The sequence below is a fragment of the Elephas maximus genome, chromosome 23, assembly GCF_024166365.1.
Source record: "Elephas maximus indicus isolate mEleMax1 chromosome 23, mEleMax1 primary haplotype, whole genome shotgun sequence".
Taxonomy (NCBI): domain Eukaryota; kingdom Metazoa; phylum Chordata; class Mammalia; order Proboscidea; family Elephantidae; genus Elephas; species Elephas maximus.
In genome coordinates this window covers 51,283,241-51,299,248 of record NC_064841.1, presented here as the reverse complement: position 1 = coordinate 51,299,248, position 16,008 = coordinate 51,283,241, and the positions used below count along the sequence as shown (strand labels likewise).

The window sequence follows — 16,008 nt, the reverse complement described above, 5'->3', positions numbered from 1 at the left end:
CCTTGTCTGAAAAGTTCTGTTTTAAAATTAATAAATGAAAAATGTTCACAGCAATATGAACTCCTCTTTAAAGAAAGTTTTTTGTTTTCTCCTCAGAAACTAGTAAAGTGGACTATGTCCTTTTTCAAGCTGCCACAGCAATAATGGAAGCAGTTGTACGAGAGTGGATTCTCTTGGAAAAAGGTAGCATCGAGTCACTGCGAACATTCCTTTTAACCTATGTCTTACAAAGACCTAAGTAAGTACACGGAGGAGGTACTGCTAGAATACTTTGCTAAGTTTATGTCTCTATCCTTTTTTTTATTCTTTACCTTTAATGATAGGGGTTTATGGTTAAACTCTATGTAGGGCTCATATTTTAAAAGTCCGTAATACATACATAATTATAGGTTGTTTTGGTACTTAAGAAATGATACCTTTTATTTAAGCTTATGCTCTTAGATTTTGTTTCTCCAAAAAGATTGTGCTGGATATTAGGTTCTGTTGTTGTTGAATTCTGAAGATTTTGCTTATAAATAAAATGGAGATCTTGGACTCAGTCTAAAATCTTTTATACTTTATCTTTTGGTGCTTGTTGGGGGTAGTTATTTCTTTGAACATGTTTTGAGTTTAGAATCATAACTATTGTTAAGATATTGGTGAATATCCCAAGTTGGGGGAGGGGAGCAAGTACAAACCAAATGTTACATACTATGTACATGGACATAATGCATAGAAAAGGTTCTAGAAGAATAAGCACTAAATTCTTTAATAGTTTCTTTTGGAGAGAGACAGGTTTGAGGAATTGGTTGAAAATGAATTTTCTTTTTATGTTGCACACATCTATTGTTGAAACATTTTACAAGATGGTGTACATTTATTGCTTTTATGATTTTTTTGAAAAGTATGAGGAGAATTGTCATCTATACTTCAGCTTGTGGGGAGAAATTAATTTACTACTTATCATTTTTTTTTTAAGTCCCCCCAAATACCAAGTCTTCTTTTAAGAACAGGCAATGTGTATTTTATGTTTGCTGTTTGTGCAGTAAATACTTTTTATATAGATGTTAATTTCCAAATTAATGAAGAAAATTTTTGCTATATCATCAGCTATGCTTATATTTAGGAGTGGTGATTTTACATAAATATGCACATAAAACTTTAAATCTAATTCAGCATATACTGTCAGGCTTTTATTCCTGCTGACTGTTCACTAGCAAAGTCTATGAGTTCATAATATTTAGTAATAATTACCTCGCCTTCAGCACTCAGTTGTTCCAGGCTCTGATAACTGCTTTACATATACAGAAATACATGAGAGAAAAAAGCTGAGGTTTACTTAGCCAATTAGCATTACAGTGTAATGATATGTGTTCTCTAGATGAGTGAGTGTGTGTGTGTCTGCATGAGAAAGAGAAAAAGAGAGAGAGATGGGGTGGGGGCATATCTTATTTAACAGAGTAAGGGAAAACTTCTCCTAGTTTTAAACCTTTCTCTTCTCCTTCATGCTGGTTTTGTTTACTTATTTATTGTACATTTAGCTTTTTTGGTGAGACCGTTTGAACGTGATATTAGCTTGCCCTTTTGTTGTTTCCATTTGACCATATTTGCTAGGCCTGACAGAACTATTTTTCTTTTGATCCCTCTGTACATGAAAGAAAGGTAAATACGAGTGAGTAGAAGCCTTGATAAGTAAGTGTCTTGTTGCATTATTTTGTTCATTTCTTTTGCATACACTATAACTCACTCACACACATTAAAAAATTTCTGTTACAGGCAGCAACCATGGAAAAAGATACAGATTTTGTTGAATTTTATTAAAAAATTGTATATGCTTTGATCTTTTCTTACCCTAGTAAAATATTTTTTAAATCAATTTTGATAATCTGCTCTTAGGAGGAATTGTTGAAGCTAAGAGAGACCTCGACATTTATATTTATATGATAAAAGAAAATAAATCTTAAGACATCTATATTTGTAAGAGTTAGTATGTGTAAAGATTTTTTTATATTTTGGCCCATAGGGTGAAGTGTTAAAAAAAAAAAAAAAGTTGTCTGAAGATACCTGTTTATGTGACCTTGGGAAAGTGACTTAAAAATCTCTTTACTGTTCCATTTTTTTATCTGTCAGATAGGGACTTGGCACCTGCTTGGTGTGGTTGGTGTAAGGATGACATGGACAATCAGTCCTGAGCACAGTGTCTGGTTGGCCCTGAGAGCTCTGGCTGCCATTGCCTCCTCCACTGTCAGCTAAGGCAGTATTCCTGAAGGAGTCAGGGCCACCAGGGAGCTTTGACTACACCAGACACATTCTCTTTCCCTTGAGGCTTCTTATTTATCAGAACTGCCCACCTCCCAGCCTGGGAAGCACTGAACTCTTACAGTGTGGTAGATTTAAATGTAAGACAAATTTTGATTGTGTATATGTGTGTAGTCTTATGTTATTCAAAATAATGTTGCTCTTAAATATTTTTTATTAGTTCAGAAGCGATTTTTTTTTTGATAGAAAGCTTTTTATTAACGTAGAAAAATATAAAGGTACAAAATACTAGTTTAGAGTAATACTGTGACTTCTGCTTTTCAATATATAATTTTTTAATTTATTGTGTTTCAAGTGAAAGTTTACCATTCAAGTCAGTCTCTCATACAAAAACTTATACACACCTTGCTATGTAACCCTAGCTGTTCTCCCCCTAATGTGATAGCATACTCCTCCTGTTCACTCTGTATTCCCTGTGTCCATTCAGCCAGCTCCTGTCCCTCTCTGCCTTCTCATCTCACCTCTAGACAGGAGCTGCCCACATAGTCCCATGTGTCTACTTGAGCCAAGAAACTCACTCCTCACCAGTATCATTTTCTGTATTATAGTCCAGTCCAATCCCTGTCTGAAGAGTTGGCTTCAGAAATTATTTTAGAGTTGATTGTAGGGTTCCACATTGAAATAGTTTGCTTATATATTTTTAAAAAATTAAAAAGCTTTCAGAAAAGTTGAAGGAGTAGTACAATAAACACCCACATACCCTTTTGCTAGTAAAGGTACAGTTAAGATTTTGTCACATTTGATTTCTCTCTCTCATGCATGTATGCCTCCCTACCCCGAATCATTTGTAAGTATGTCAAAGACTTCATGGTACTTCATCTTTAAATATTTCAGCATGCCTTTCCTAAGAGCATATTTCAGTGCTATTGATACAATTGGTATATATATATGTATAAAATATGTATTCCATATTCTGACTTCCCCAGTTGTCTGAATGATGTTATTTATAGCCTTTTATGGGTTTTTTTTTTGATCTAGAATTTAACTAAAAGTTATACATTGTGTTTAGTTGTCACGCCCTTTTAGTCTCTCTTAATCCAGAGCAATTCTCCTGCCCCCCCCACCCCCCTTTTTTTTTTTTGGTCTTTTATGACACGGACAGTTTTATATTATAGAATGTCCTACAGTATGGATCAGAGTCAGGTTAAAAATTTTTGGCGTGCTGTATAGGTGGAGTAGAAACCCTGGTGGGATAGTGGTTAAGTGCTACGGCTGCTAACCAAAGGGTCATCAGTTTGAATCCGCCAGTCGCTCCTTGCAAACTCTGTGGGGCAGTTCTACTCTGTCCTATAGGGTTGTTATGCGTCGGAATCGACTCGACGGCTCTAGGTTTGGTTTTTGGATATAGGTGGAAGACTATAGGTAATGTAGTATAGAATAATACATAGGGAATGTGATATGTTTTGCCATGATATACAATAGTGAGCTTAGAGTGGGCAATGTATCTTGGTAAATACAGTTGAACAAGTAGTAACAGATGTGTGTGTGAGTGGTTCAGTGGTAGAATTTCCATGTGGGAGACCTGGGTTCCATTCCTGGCCAGTACACCTCATGCACAGCCATCACCCATCTGTCAGTAGAGGCTTGCATGTTGCTATGATGTCTGATAGGTTTCATGGCACTTTCAACTAAGACAAACAAGGAAGAGAGGCCTGGCGACCTACTACAAAAGATCAGCCACTTGAAACCTTATGTATCATAGTAGTCTGAACCACAGCTGATCATGGAGATGGGACAGTACTGGGCAGTGTTTTGTTCCATTGTGATGGGGTTGCCATGATTCGGGGTGACACAATGCCAGCTAACAACAGCAGCAAAAGATGTGTACATGTCATGTGAGGATGGTATAGGAGCCCACGTTAGTAATATACAACCAAATCTAGAAAAGGGGTCAGGGAATGCTTTCTGGAGAAAGTGACATCAGATTCTTGACAGGGGGAATAGAAGTTCAGAAGCCTGGAATTACAAGAGCATGGTACCAGAAACTGAAAGAAGTTCAGTTTATCTGTAGGTTTGAGCATACGTGGAAGAGGAGATCAGAGAGGGAAGGGCACATTTGGTGTGATCACAATTTATGTCCAAACTGGGGCACTTTTGAGAGTGAAAGAGAGCACTACTAGTGATTATGCTAGGTCAACAGGTAAATTGGGATTCTCCCAGGAAAACTGAGATAGGTCATACTACTTACAGGCCGTGTTAAGAGTTGGAGTTTTATCCTAAGGACGCATGGTTTTTGTGTCCTTGTGATCATCTATAGGTTGGATTATAAAGTTCAAGGTTATGTTTTTCTTGACCTAACCATTAGGAAAAGATTTTGAAGAGGCACCAAGTTTCTGTGCCCTTATGGTTGAATAGGCTTTGTAGAATGCCTCAACTTGGGATCGCTGCTTCTGCTACCACACGGAGGAACCGAACCTGGATATGAAATTTTGAAAAGCTTCTTCGAATTTGTAGGTTTTTATAATATTGTGTCTTGGATAGCTAGCATGTTACCTCTTCATAGTAAAGGAAAATGGGACTTAAAATTATACTACTGGCTAGAGATGAATGTTAGATCAGATTCTTACCTCCTTATCAGTGGGATCTTAATCTGGCTTTTAGTGATTTTTTTTTTTCCCCAAAATATTTAACAGGGAACTAACTTACATCTATTAAACACTGCCTGAAGCAGCTAACACTTATATAGTGCTTAATATGTACCAGGCACAATTATAGGAACATTTAATCCTTATAACAGCTCTAGTACTATTATTGTCCCCATTTTACAGATGAAATAACTGAGGCTCAGAGGGCTATCTTACCCAAGGTCACATAGGTTGTAAACAATAGAGCCTGGGTTTGAACCCAGGTATTCTGGCTTTGGAAACCCTGGTGGCATAGTGGTTAAGAGCTACGGCTGCTAACCAAAGGGCCAGCAGTTCAGATCCACCAGGCGCTCCTTGGAAACCCTATGAGGCAGTTCTGTCCTGTAGGGTCGCTATGAGTCAAAATCGACTCGACGGCATCGACTCGATGGTTTGGTTTATTCTGGCTTTGGAGTGTGTGCATAACCAGTTGGCTATACTACTGTCAAATGTAAACAGTGTTATCAATAGCTTCAGGCATAGTGGGAAACATGGGAGTATTTTTATATTGGATTTAGGGAAATTTTTTCACAATGGTTTTTATGTTTTACAGCCTCCAAAAATATGTTCGGGAACAGATTCTGTTAGCAGTAGCTGTAATTGTAAAACGAGGATCATTAGATAAATCAATTGACTGCAAAAGCATTTTTCATGAAGTCAGCCAGTTGATAAGTAGTGGCAATCCCACTGTGGTAAGTGTGCTAACTATTTACATTTGTAAATATTTAAAATTTTTATTTTTTATTATACAGGTAACATTATAACAACATTAATAGATGGCTACATAAAAGTGCACAATCCAAATAAATCAAGCAACTTTCATTTGTCCAGGTTTTCTCCTAGTCCTTTTTTATATGCGTGCATAATACAGATACAGTGTACTTTGCTTTTTGATTTGATTTTGTAAATTTTTTGCATGTTGCCATGGTGTTTATAATCATTTTAATGGTTGTAAAATATTATAAATTTCTCATTGCAAAATATATAAAATATTATCTATATTCTTAACCATTTCCCTTCTGTTGAACATTTTCCTCATTTTTAATAAACTTTCATAGCTATTAGTGATTACAGAAACGTACAAATATAAAACAATACCTGACAACAAATACCATTAAATGTTTGCCATACTAATAGGTGAGGTTATACCATGACTTCCAAATGCTACGGTCACCCGGACAGGTTTAAAAATCATGGTTCTTAACTGAATTACCTTGGAAAGTGTAACTTTTTTCCCCTCTCAGTCTTCTTCCCCCCTCTCCTTTTTTAATAATTTTTATTGTGCTTTAAGTGAAAGTTTACGAATCAAGTCAGTCTCTCACACAAAAACCCATATACACCTTGCTACACACTCCCAATTACTCTCCCCCAATGAGACAGCCTGCTCTCTTCCTCCACTCTCTCTTTTCGTGTGCTTCTCGCCGGCTTCTAACCCCCTCCACCCTCTCATCTCCCCTCCAGGCAGGAGTTGCCAACATAGTCTCAAGTGTCCACCTGATCCAAGAAGCTCACTCCTCACCAGCATCCCTCTCCAACCCATTGTCCAGTCCAATCCATGTCTGCAGAGTTGGCTTCAGGAATGGTTCCTGTCCTGGGGCAACAGAAGGTCTGGGGGCCATGACCACTGGGGTCCTTCCAGTCTCAGTCAGACCATTAAGTCTGGTCTTATGAGAATTTGGGGTCTGCATGCCACTGCTCTCCTGCTCCCTCAGGGGTTGTCTGTTGTGTTCCCTGTCAGGGCAGTGGTCAGTTGTAGACGGGCACCATCTAGTTCTTCTGGTCTGAGGATGATGTAGTCGCTGGTTCATGTGGCCCTTTCTCTTGGGCTTGTAGTCACCTTGTGTCCTTGGTGTTCTTCATTCTCCTTTGATCCAGGTTGGTTGAGACCAATTGATGCATCTTAGGTGGCTGCTTCCTAGCATTTAAGACCCCAGACGCCACTCTTCACAGTGGGATGCAGAATGTTTTGTTAATAGATTTTTTTTATGCCAATTGACTTAGGTGTCCCCTGAAACCATGGTACCCGGACCCCTGCCCCTGCTACTCTGGCCTTCAAAGCATTCAGTTTATTCAGGAAACTTCTTTGCTTTTGATTTAGTCCAATTGTACTGACCTCCCCTGTACTGTGTGCTGTCTTTTCCCTTCACTTAAAGTAGTTCTTATCTACTATATAATTAGTGGATACCCCTCTCCCACCCTCTCCCCTCTTGTAACCACAAAAGAATGTTTTCTTCTCAGTTTAAACTATTTCTCAAGTTCTTATAATAGTGGTCTTATACAATATTTGTCCTTTTGCAACTGACTAATTTCATTCATAGCTATGGGTAGGAAACGACTTGACGGCAGTGGGTGGGTAATTTCACTCAGCCTAATGCCTTCCAGGTTCCTCCATGTTATGAAATGTTTTACAGATTCCTCACTGTTCTTTATCGATGTGTAGTATTCCATTGTGTGAATATACCATAATTTATTTATCCATTCATCCGTTGATGGGCACCTTGGTTGCTTCCATGTTTTTGCTATTATAAACAGTGCTGCAATAAACATGGGTGTGCATATATCTGTTCATGTAAAGGCTCTTATTTCTCTAGGATATATTCCGAGGAGTGGGATTGCTGGATTGTATGGTAGTTCTATTTCTAGGTTTTTAAGGAAGTGCCAAATCGATTTCCAAAGTGGTTATACCATTTGACATTCCCACCAGCAGTGTAGAAGTGTTCCAATCTCTCCACAGCCTCTCCAACATTTATTATTTTGTGTTTTTTGGATTCATGCCAGCCTTGTTGGAGTGAGATGAAATCTCATTGTAGTTTTGATCTGCATTTCTCTAATGGCTAATGATCGTGAACATTTTCTCATATATCTGTTAGCTACCTGAACGTCTTCTTTAGTGGAGTGTCTATTCATATCTTTTGCCCATTTTTTAATTGGCTTTTTTGTCTTTTTCTAGTATTATGTAGATTTTAGAGATCAGACGCTGATCAGAAATGTCACAGCTAAAAACTTTTTCCCAGTCTGTAGGTAGTCTTTTTACTCTTTTGGTGAAGTCTTTGGATGAGCATAGGTGTTTGATTTTTAGGAGCTCCCAGTTATCTAGTTTTTCTTCTACATACTTTATAATGTTTTGTATACTGTTTATGGCATGTATTAGGGCTCCTAATGTTGTCCCTATTTTTTCTTCCATGATCTGTATTGTTTTAGATTTTATATTTAGGACTTTGATCCGTTTTGAGTTAGTTTTTGTGCATGCAGTGAGGTATGGGTCTTGTTTCGTTTTTTTGCAGATGGATATCCAGTTATGAAAGTCTTTTGTGTCAGAAATTAATATTGCCACTCCTGCATTTTTTTTGTTTGTTGTTTGGTCGATATATTTTTTTCCATCCTTTGAGTTTTAGTTTGTGTCTCAAAGTCTAAGGTGTGTCTCTTGTAGGCAGCGTATAGATGGATCTCGTTTTTTAATCCATTCTGCCACTCTCTGTCTCTTTATTGGCGCATTTAGTCCATTTACATTCAGGGTAATTATGGATAGGTATGAATTTAGTGCTATCATTTTCATGTCTTTTTTTGTGTGTTGACAGCTTCTTTTTCCCACTTGATTCTATGTGCTCAGTAGATTTTCTTTATATATTGTCCTTTGCTCATAGTTGTTGTTGTTGATTTTGTTTCTGCTGAGTCTGTATTTTTCCCTTGTATTTTATTTTGATGAGTAGGATAGTTTGTCTTCTTTGTGGTTACCTTATTATTTACCCTTTTTTTTCTAAATTTAAAACTACCTTTTATTTCTTTGTATCGCCGTTATCTTCCTCTCCATATGGAAGGTGTATGATTACATTTCTTAGTCCCTGTTTATTATTTTAATGTTGTCTTCTTTTATATAATAACATCGCCATTACCCTGTGTTGGGCTTTTTTTTTTTTTTTTTGAATTTCCATGTCTGGGTTGACTTCTGATTGCTCTGCCCAGTGTTCTAGTCTTGGGTCGATACCTGAAATTATTGATTTTCTAACCAAAGAACTCCCTATAGTATTTCTTATAGTTTTGGTTTGGTTTTTACGAATTCCCTCAACTTGTGTTTATCTGGAAATGTCTGAATTTCACCTTCATATTTAAGAGACAGTTTTGATGGATATATGATTCTTGGCAGGCAGTTTTTCCTTCATGTTTTTAAACATGTCATCCCCTTGCCTTCTTGCCTGCATGGTTTCTGCTGAGTATTCCGATCTTATTGTTATTGGCTCTCCCTTGTACGTGACTTTTCTTTTATCCCTTGCTGCTCTTATAATTGTCTCCTTATCTTTGGTTTTGGCAAGCTTGATCGTAATATGTCTTGGTGACTTCGTTTTAAGATCTACCTTATGTGGAGTTCGATGAGCATCTTAGATAGATGTCCTGTCATCTTTCACAATATCAGGGAAGTTTTTTGCCAACAAATCCTCAACAATTTTCTCCGTATTTTCTGTTATCCCTCCCTGTTCTGGTACTCCAATCACTTGGTTGTTTTTCTTGATAGAGTCCCACATGATTCTTAAGGTTTCTTCATTTTTTAAAATTCTTTCTTCTGATTTTTCTTCAAATATATTAGTGCCAAGTGATTTATCTTTGAGTTCAGAAATTCTAGCTTCTACTTGCTCAATTCTGCTCCTCTGACTTTCTATTGAGTTGTCCAATTCTGTAATTTTATTGTTAATCTTCTGCATTTCAGATTGGTGTCTGTCTATGGATTTTTCCAGCTTATTAAACTTTTCATTATGTTCCTGAATAATCCTTCTGATTTCTTCAGTTGCTTTATGTGTGTGTTCCTTGGCTTGTTCTGCGTATTGCCTCATTTCCTTCTTGATGTCTTGAAGGGTTCTGTATATTAAACTTTTGTATTCTGCATCTGGTAATTCCAGGAATGCACTTTCATCTAGAGGATCCCAGGATTCTTTGTTTTGAGAGCCTGTTGAGGTGATCATGGTCTGTTTCTTTATGTGACTTGATATTGACTGTTGTCGCCGAGCCATCTATAAGTTATTGTATTAGTTTATGCTTGCTTACTGTGTCGTAGCTGCTTGCTTTGTTTTGTTTTGGCATACCCGTATGGGTTGCTTGAGTGAGCTAGCTTGATTATTTTCACTTTTGGAGCTCTGGTGTTCTTTCCCCAGCTGGCTGGAGCTGTTATCAGGTGTATCAGTCTAGGGGTCCATTCAGTTTTCTTGTATGAATTCAGCTCAGGTTTCCAGGTAGCTGATATCAAGTGTGTGGTACAGGCTCTGTCCTCCAGTCCTAGAGGGGCAGGGGTGATTGGCGTATATACCCGTATCTGATAGCAGCAGGGGATCACACTCTGAACAAGGCAGGGGACTGAGAACCGACCCCCAAGTGTCTCTGAGGAAAACGCGTCTCTGTTCTCTAGAGCGTGCTGGTGGGTGGGCTGTGCAGAGGGACCATGGGCACCCAAAGATTTTGTTGTAAGGGCTGGGAGGTACCAGTTATCCCTGGGCCCCTGTTGTGGGTGGCTGTGCGACCACTGTGGAGCCACAAGTCCTTAGGTCCCTGTTGTGGGTAGGTGAGGACCTTGTTTAATAGGCAAAGCAATGTCAAATGTCAAACCCCCACCTCTCCACCGCACCGCTAAAATGGTTGGAGTTTGCCAACAAGAGTCTATTCTCCTGAAATAGGCCCACACAGGTCCATGCAGAAGGGAAAGGTGCCCAAGGTCCATGTACGGTTTATGCCTGGACAGGAGCCGCTTCTCTCCTGAGCTCCCCCGGTTAATGGAGCTAGCAAATTATCTTTTTCCCCCAGTTGGAAATTTTTTCCTTCCCCAAGGCTGGGAGGATGACTCCAGGCGCTCACCAGGGTTTATCTCAGGCTGAGGGATTCAGCCGCTGAAGCTGGTTTGAGGGGGGGAGGGGGCGCGGTAAAATATATGCAAGTACTTAGCTTTTGCCAAGAGCGCGCTTCTCCTCAGGTTCCGGACGTGTGAGTGGGCTATGTGGCTGGCCGCTTCTCCCTGAGGAAACTGCGGCCGAACGCTAGTAACAGCCTGCTGCCACAGCCGCAGCTGCTCCAGGAATGGTGCCTCAGGGCTCCCCGCGATTCAGGTCTGGCAACTTCTCTCCGCTTCTGAATGGTCTCTTCCTTCCCCTGCCCCTCAGTTCCTGTCTAAGCTTGCCTTTGATGCTCAGGTCTCCCAGCTTGTCACAGATACACTTGTTTCACTTGTTTTTTCAGTTCTTTGTTGTAAAGAGGGCTCAACGGAAGTGTCTGTCTATTCTGCCATCTTGGCTCCGCCCTAGTTAGAAGATCTTCTTTCCACTTTTTGGAGAGCTAGAGTCATGCCCAGAGAGTGAATGTTTGGTTGTAATCACTCTGTCAGAGACAGGAGGATCTTGAGCTGATCAGCCACGATCTTTGATTAGAACTATTGTCTCTAACCAACTGAATGATCTCTAACTCAAGTAGACTTGGGATTGGTAATACCTGGCCATTCCCATTCTCAGGTATTACATTTTTAAATATTATAGGTATTTTTTTCAGCTTCACAGTTTTACTTTTTTTCTTTAATCAGTTGAAAGGTAACTGTGTGAAGCCACACACATTACACCTCCATTATGAATTACTTTACATCTTCAGTGATCCCCTCAGTGAATAGTATGATTTTAATAATATATTTGAGACTTTGAGGTTAAGATGTAGAGAGAGGTATATGTTTAAAAAACTAAGCCTGTTGCCATGAAGTCGATTCTGACTCATAGGGACCCCAAAGGATAGAGTAAAAATGCCCCATAGGGTTTCTAAGGAGTAGCTGGTGGATTTCAACTGCCGACATTTTGGTTAAGCAGCTGAGTTCTTAACCACTGTGCCACCAGGGCTCTGAGGTATATGTTAAGAGGGCCATATACATTGTCCCTTACATTGCACAGTGTCAAGTCTCTTATCCATTCCTAACCCAGTCTACCTGAACGTACACTTACCTTATTGCTGTAGCCATCTTTTCTCTTCTTTCTGGCTGAGACTCCCATTTACAGGGGTCTAGGACTATTTTTTTTTTAGGACTAGGTAAGCAACCTTGTACAGTTTTTGGAACTTTACCATATAACTTGTATCTCTGGGTGGTGCGAAGGGTTTGTGCTAGACTCCTGTTTTTTCCTTAGAATTCACCAGTGGTTATGTGTCATTTGTTCCTAACCACTCTATTGGGAATAATTTACATACAATGCAGTGCATCCATTTAAAATGTACGCTTTGGTAAGTTCCTGCAATTACAGATAAAAGTGAAACCACCACCATAATCAAGATCCAGAACATTTCTATGTCGTGATTTTTTATTGTGTGGATATTAAATTGTGTTTTATACCATTTTCATGACAAACTTTTTTCTAGACTAGTGCTGTCCAGTAGAACTTTCTGGGTTGATGGAAATGTTCTGTACATGTACTTGCCAACACATAGCCACCATCCATATATAGCTTTGGAGCACTTAAAATGTGGTTAGTGTGATTGAGGAACTGAATTTTATTTACTTGTAATTGGTATAAATAGTCATATGTAGCTAACAACAACCGTACTAGACACTGTAGTTCTAGTAACTTTGATAATCCAAAGGTCTAATTTTATATTCTTTTTACATAATCTTAGTAGTATAAAATTAATTGTTCTTATAATTTTGTTTTGGGTTTATAAAACTAAGAACCTCAAAAATCTGCCTTTTTGAATCATTATGTTTTATGAGTCATTGTGGCTTTATTTTATGCAGTGAGAAGATCTCTTGAAAATAATCCCCTATTAAGATTTCATTTACATTTTTTGAGATGAAAATTATTGGGATACCACTTTTTTACTTATATAAATTTTTATGGTCTTAAAGATCCCTCTTTTGGTAGTCTTAGTCTCCATTTTTTGGTGAAGAGCTTTTCCCTTGAGATACTGATGCTTCAGAGATGCCTACATTAATTGCATAGTGGTAATCTTGTTATTTGCTTGGATTTTTGTTAGCCTTTGGTTCCTGACTATTGACCACTGTGTATAATACAGTGGTGGCACGCACTGGATGGTCAAGGGAAGAAAAAGTGGTGGGTAGAACTAGCGGGGACAATAGAAATAAAACTGCTCTTTGGAAATATCTTATGCCCTACTGCTCTGAATCAAGTTACTCTTTAGATTTTACTTAAGGGCATCTTATTTCATTTTGATAATTTGAAGTAAAGGACTCAAGCTCATTATAATTGACCAGTACTTAAATTTTAGGAACTTTACCAATAACTCTGGAATTTACATACTTATGACTAATGCTTTTTTTCCCTTACTAGTTTTGATGATCATTAGAATTTCAATACTAAGGTAGAATGTCTATAGCCTGTCCCTCATCCCCCACAGCAGCTTATTGGCACCAGGATGTTGCAGTGAAAGGATCAAGAGTCCTCTTGCCTCTATTAGGAATGAGCACATAACAGGAATTGTATTCTCTTGTTCCTTTCCCTTTGGGTAATTTGACCCAGGACAAAAAGGAGTCCCACTGAAACCTGGCTATTGGATTTTTTTGAGCCACTGAAATAACTGATGTTCTGAGAATGATTGGAACAGATGTAGCTGTTTAGTCAGAGAAGATTTTGCTCTGTTCACAGTGCATATACTTTGGGGATAGTGGATAAATTTAATATCCTCATATAATCTTCCAAAACCATATTTCTTAAAGTTGAATTTCTAGTAACGGCTAAAAACATCTATAGTAGTAGGAAATCAATAGTGGGACATAGAACTTAATTTTAGGATTGTAGAGTGAATTCATTTGTTTATTTTTGATGTACTTATTTTGATCACCACATTGAAAACTTCAAACTTAAAAACTATTCTCTACATTTCTACAGCAAGTTAAATGCATACAGTGTGGCCATTGCTGTCTCTCCTTGCCCAGCAGCTTGAAACCAGCTCATTTGGCAGGTCTAAAAGAAATGAGGCTACAGACCAGTAAATCATTGTAACGTATCTTCCTCTTAGACTATTATGAATTCGTGGGAGTGATACAAGAATTTACTTAAGATTTTTTTAGTCTCAGAGACATGAATAGCAGTGGAAGAGAGGTTTTAAACTTCGATAAGAAAGTACCATAAAATGATCAGAATATTGATACAATGTTGACTAGAAACTTACTTTTTAAAGGTGATTTTAAGAGATATTTGTAAAGAAGAGATAATTAACTGATAGTTGTCTATAAATGAAAGAAAAGGTTGACCTCATGAACAATTAAGTTAGGTAACTAACTTTCCCCTCACGGAAATGAGTTGGGAATACCAAACTGGTCACCTTGGCAACAAGCCTCAGAAGGGGAGGGGGCATGATGAGGCCTCCACCCTCCTTACCCTCTGAGGTCTGATTTTTGTCCATGTAGTGTACCACATGGGCTTTGGAGTATAAAAATGACCAGCTCAGGGACCTTACAGTTCTTCAGCTATGGTACTAGGTAGAAGTACAGGTAGCTTAAGTGTCCTGTCCACTTAACTAGGCCTACCTGGACAAGGGGCCTGACAGAAGGTAGACCCCTCCCTCCTTTAAGTTCCTCACCCAGGGCATAGAGTAGGGAGCACGTGGAAGAGTTGAAAACTTTACTTGGACAGCCTTCTCCTAGTTGAGGGGATGCTAAAAAATAGATCCACATTTGTACTGGTGTGCTGTGTGCTTCTTGTAAGTAATAAAAGCCACTTTCCAAGTGCCGACGGTCTGGGAGAATCATGTACGTTGAGACTCTGATCAGAAGGACATGATGTTCATGGAGCAATTCACATTTTAGTTATTAGTTTTTCTGGTGGCCTCCTGGCTAATTAGAAACTGGGGACAACTTGTGTGTACCTCTCAGTTTTGATTAATGTGTTGTCATGTAGTTCTGTACAGATACCTGTTGCCGTCAAGCCTATTCCAACTCACAGCGACCCTATAGGACAGAATAGAACTACCCCATAGGGTTTCCAAGGCTGAAATCTTAGGGAAGCAGACTGCCACATCTTTCTCCTTCAGAACAGCTTGTGAGTTTGAACCTTGGATCTTTTGGTTAGCACCCAAGTGCTTAACCACTGCACCACCAGAGCTCCTTCTCCTACAGATAGTTTTATGAAAAAATTATACCTAACTTATAAAATATTTTCCTAAGGAAAAAGATTTTTTTAGACGTGATACAGTGTTCTGTATCTGTATCTGTAATTATGCTTGTTGTAGTTATTAAATCATACATTATTTCATGCATACCTTTTTGGATAAGCTATTTTCCTTCCATGGTTGTGAAAGACCTGCTTCATCTCATTTTGTACCATTGTCAGACTTGGTCTCAATACTGATTTGAGAAAGATATGGAAACTTTCTAAGGAAAGTAGCTATTTTTTTAATTTGAAGCCTGCATTTAAGCTAAATTTTTATTTTATGTTTGTGTGATTTCCTTTGAAAGTGGTAGGCGTATGTTAAATCAACTTTTCAAGCTGTTTAGTTTATCATTTAAGCCTCCTTTCTTCCTCTTGTAATGCTCCAGAGAAGTGGGTGAGAAAGTCACTTGTCTACAGCAGCGCTGCCCCTGGAAGTGATAGGCAAGTTAATCTCTCTTATCACAAGTCTCATTGATGTTTGCTTAGAAGAGCAGCTGAAAGTCTGCTTTATGTATGACAACCTTTCATAAAGTTTATTCTTGGTAATAAAGCTCCTGGGGTAAGAGCCAGGCTATTATAAGAGACAATCCTCTCTCTGAACAAGAGTATTTTATTTTGTCAGCTGGAGTTAGTGTTTGAGTATCTTGTGCTTGTGACAGTAAGCTGGTGAGTAAGGCAAGCTATATCTGAAGTGTATTTTTTCCACTAGCATGGAATTAATGCTTTTACTAGAAATGGGAAGGGTGCTGTTAGACTTTTACAATGAAGACAGAATTACTTAATTTGTTAGTCAGTGAATTAACTTTTGAATTTTCAGGACCTCAGTGAGAGAGGACATATTAGACTCTTTTATAACCTTGAAACCTCATTGCATTGTCTTCTATTGTTTTACAAATTAAAATTTTCACTTCGAAATTTATAAATAGCTTAAAAATAGGGAATGTATCATTTAATTATTTTTCATTTTTCGA

At 38.3% G+C, this 16,008-nt stretch overlaps 1 protein-coding gene across 2 annotated transcripts in view; it reads left to right on the top strand.

Moving 5' to 3' along the window:
* Positions 1-16,008, top strand: part of XPO4 (exportin 4) — a 193,104-nt gene that overhangs the window by 68,592 nt on the left and 108,504 nt on the right. For both annotated transcript variants that reach the window (XM_049867642.1, XM_049867643.1), the window contains exons 3-4: positions 97-238; positions 5,476-5,614. In XM_049867642.1, coding sequence (XP_049723599.1) covers positions 97-238; positions 5,476-5,614 — 281 coding nt within the window. The remainder of the gene's footprint in view (positions 1-96; positions 239-5,475; positions 5,615-16,008) is intronic.